The sequence below is a fragment of the Montipora foliosa genome, chromosome 11, assembly GCF_036669935.1.
Source record: "Montipora foliosa isolate CH-2021 chromosome 11, ASM3666993v2, whole genome shotgun sequence".
In the NCBI taxonomy this organism is placed as follows: Eukaryota; Metazoa; Cnidaria; class Anthozoa; order Scleractinia; family Acroporidae; genus Montipora; species Montipora foliosa.
Window position 1 is genome coordinate 15,232,903 of NC_090879.1, and position 4,205 is coordinate 15,237,107.

The 4,205-nt window shown below is 38.3% G+C and overlaps 1 protein-coding gene across 1 annotated transcript in view; it reads left to right on the plus strand.

Annotated features, from left to right (window-relative positions):
• LOC137976148 (3-mercaptopyruvate sulfurtransferase-like) overlaps positions 1-2,848 on the plus strand; it is a 3,342-nt gene extending 494 nt beyond the window's left edge. The window contains exons 1-2 of the mRNA XM_068823439.1: positions 1-164; positions 1,127-2,848. The exon at positions 1-164 is cut by the window's left edge and continues 494 nt beyond it. Coding sequence (XP_068679540.1) covers positions 1-164; positions 1,127-1,557 — 595 coding nt within the window. The 3' untranslated portion in view covers positions 1,558-2,848. The remainder of the gene's footprint in view (positions 165-1,126) is intronic.
• Positions 2,849-4,205: the final 1,357 nt, after the last annotated feature.

Consider the following 4,205-nt stretch of genomic DNA (forward strand, 5'->3'; position numbering starts at 1 on the left):
CGATAATAATGCCAAGTCTGGACTCTTTTCGGCCCCTCGGGTGTGGTGGATTTTACGTGCATTTGGTCACGAACAGGTGTCAATTTTGGACGGAGGATTCCCGAAATGGTTAGCCGAGGGTTATCCAATCGAATCGGGCCCAGAAAAGAAAACGGAGGTTAAAGGTAAATGCCTAAATGTTGTTATTCTGAAAAAAATGTTGGTATGGAGATGAGGAATGGAATGGAATATGGGAGGTACCCACAGGCACCCCAAGCTCAGTGTGAGGGAAGCCAACAAGAATATAAGGATTTGTATGGGAATCCCGATAAAAGGCTTAAGAAGATAATAATGTAGGGAAGATATCTACAAACATTGCTTTTGTTATTCAAATTTGCCAACCACAGGAACAAAAGACCCTTTGTTTCAACAGCCAGTGAGGCTCTGGTTGATACATTAATGATGATAGGTGGCATCAAAGATATCTTCTCTATTAGAAAGCCTTGCTTTATTCCATTGTGGGTAGCTTCCTTCCTGTGTGGTTATTTTCCAGACCAACACAATGTGAGCCATTTTTCAATTTCTCGGTTGCCCACCTATTATAAGGTCCCAAGGCTGCACACTTGATTCTAGGGAGCCCACCAAACTGAGTCAAATATTACGAGATAAAAGGTTTCCACAGTCACAATTCCACATCAGAATCAATTGACAAAGATTGAAGTTTCATTTCAACCCACCATCAATGCAACAGCAGTACTGCAAGCAACCTCAGATGGTAGTTTGTTCACTCGATCACAAGAAAACACCTTCCAAAAGATGCGCTTTATGCTAAGATAACAAACTGAGCCCCACTGGGATAGTGGACTGTAGCTTGTCAACAGCAAATTTTTTCTATTCCACTGGGTCTCCCAACACGACTGTGTCTAAAGTCATATAAAAAGTTGTTGCTTTGACTATATCAAAGCAACAACGGTATTTGTATGCTTAGCTGTAGAAAATTGTTGGAGAAATACCACGTGAAATCTTCACAGTTGCAATCTGCCTGAAAAAGCAAAGACCATTGAAGTCTGCACTTATTTCTTAACTGTTAGGTCTTTGGCTTGGAAAACTCTAAATAAATTATGAATTTCTGATCTCTCTTTATTAGATGGATGCCCATTTGAAGCTTCTTTGAATACAAGAATGTTCTGTGACTTTGACTTTGTTAAGGCCAATATATCTCAAGAATGTTGTCATGTTGCTGATGCTCGATCTGCTGGTAGATTTTATGCCACTGATCCAGAACCACGTCCAAACTTCCCATCTGGTCACATTCCAGGCTCCAAAAGTGTGCCTTACTCTCAGTGTTTGGACCCAGAAACTAAGGTTATGAAAACTCCAGAGGAGTTAAAGAAAGTGTTTGAAGATGCAGGAATTGATCTTAGGAAGCCACTTATTACAACCTGTGGGTCTGGAATTACTGCCTGTGTTCTCGCATTGGCATCATATCTTTGTGGAAAGTCAGACACTAGGGTGTATGATGGCTCTTGGGTAGAGTGGGGCCAGCGTGCATCTTCAGATATGATTGAAAAAAATTAATATAATATAGAATAGAAAATGGTTGAACCAAGGAGTTGCATACTTGGATGTAATTTGATCAAACCAGAAGATCAAATTCCATCATTCAAGGTATTATAATATAACAAAGGAGTTTCAACTAGCACATCCTCTGCTTTAAACAATATTACCGGTAGTTGTCACTCTACTCTGATATTATATCTACACTAGCAAATTCTGTAATTATTTATTATATTATAATGGGCATTTAATTTTTTTTTTTAAGTGTTTAGTTGTGCAAGTGTAATAATTATCAGAAATAATGAGTATAACATCTGGTACTTTTTGAAGATTTTGTAAACCACAGCTTTTCATCCCATGACTCAAAACATTTCTGTTGTTAACAAAGGGCGGGGATGAGTTTCCTCTCCTTGGTGTAAAAAGTAAAGTAAAGCAACCATATTTAACGTTGATAACTCGTAACAGTAATTCAACTGACAAACCTGAGGTCGACGGTGCGCTCATTTTACTCCCCCTTCGCCTTCAGTGCTCCATTTTACAGGTATTTAACCCTTTCACTCCCGTGGGGTTCCCCATTGACGAGTAAAATCGTCTGGCGTTAGACAGAGTAAAATCTATAAGTGGCACTCTTGGGAGTGAAAGGGTTAATAGGGACATAGTTTTTGAGTGAATCTAGCTGTTGTTAACCCTTTCACCCCTGTGGGGGGTTCCCCATTGACGAGTAAAATCGTCTGGCGTTAAACAGAGTAAAATCTATAAGTGGCACTCTTGGGAGTGAAAGGCTTAAAGCTACTTAAGCTACACAGAACGGAAAGAAGTTGAAACAAGGATGTGAGATCCGGGAATCGAACTGAGGACCTCTTGCACTAAGGCCACGCACTAACCGACTGTGCCATCCTCTCCTGAAAGAGAGAAACGATCCTCACCCTTACCTGGACAATTTAAGCAAAGTGCTCTGCTCCCAACTGTGTGGCTTCATAGCTCAGTTGGTAGAGCATGAAGCGACTTGGAGTATTTCTACTCACCCCTGGATGGGATGCTAGTCCTGGGCTAAACTGGACTACCCCCAGCATTAAATTCGCCAGTACCCATTTATACACGTGGGTGGAGAGAGGCGCCGTGAGAGTAAAGTGTCTTGTCCAAGAACACAACACAATGTCCCCGGCCAGGGCCTTGAACCTGGACCACTCGCTAAGGAGTCAAGCGCACTAACTACGAGGCCATCGCGCCTCTCACAAAAGTAGTAATAAAGTAGAAATAAGAAGTAATAAATTCACACAAAAGAAGTAAAAATACCTTTGAATTAGTAGAATCTGGTGTTGTATTTGTCTCATTCATCTTCTTTCTAAGTTATATTTGTAAAGTTCATTGTGTTCATACAAGAACATGTGGTCGTATACTTTGTTACAATCAATAGTGGTTGTATATAATTCATTCATCAACCCCAGCTTTTCCCTGCTACCCTTTCAAACCCTCCCTGTACTCTCAGACAGTTGAACTTTATCTCTATTTACAGAACCATGCACGTGATCTGAATAGTGCATTTCTGTTGGTTTTCATACTTATGGTTTTCATACTTAAATTGTCCAAATGAGTACAAAGGTCATTTCTCTCTTTCATCTATATCCTGCACTTTAAATAATTTCTTTATTCTTGGTGAATTGCCTTATTTATACTTCTTTTATTAGATTTGTTACACATAAAGTTACAAAGTGGAATTCTGTATTGAAAAAATATGCAAGCTAGTAGTTTCATTCATCTTCAATTTTCAAATAGGATCTAGGTATTGTTGTCACAAGTGCATAAAAGGGGTAACTTAGGCCATGTAACACTTCTATTTCAACAGGTTTTATTTTATCAGAGTGTAATTCCAAGGGCAGATCTAGGGGAGGTGCACTGGGTGCATGTGCACCCCCTTCGGTTACCAAAAAAAAATAACGTTTTAGTTATAAAATTCTAAAATTTACAAACGAAATAAAAAACCTAAATAACAGACAGCGGTCCGTTGTGCCTTAAAACCGCTAGTTTTCGGAGTTTTGGCTGAATAAAATGTTGCCAGAAGTGAATGCTTGCCAATTAGTTAGATCTTTTGCGCTGCTAGTTTGCTTTCGTAGCAGTGGTCAGCATAAACCACCAATTAACACAGCCTCATTGTCATTCCATTTTCTGCCATTTGATCTTTCCATCGATCGTCAAGCTAGCTGAAGAAAATCATAATAATGCAAAGTTCTATAGCAGGATTTTTTCAAAAAAAGTTAGATTTTTACTTGCTTCATCATTATATAGCACTTTATTCAGTTAAGAATTCAAATGTTCTTAATTACAATTACATCATTCTAAAAAGTTAAATTATCTATATTTATGATGTACACTAAGTATCTAAAAAACATATATATAAATAATATATAAAAGTTCTAACGATACAGGCATCTATTTAAAAACACCTTTTTAAAACGCTCAGTCTTAATTTTAGGTAATACAAAATTATGGCTTCTAGGCCTCAAGATTCTTGTTCGTTGCGGAGGTAGTAAATGTGCAAGAGGGTGCCCGGGATTATTTTTGATATTATTCCAAATTGTGTTATCGGAACTTTCAATGAGATCATTGATAGGTGTTATATATTTCAGGTATCCAAATTTAACTGCCCTATTTTGTTTCATCATTTACAG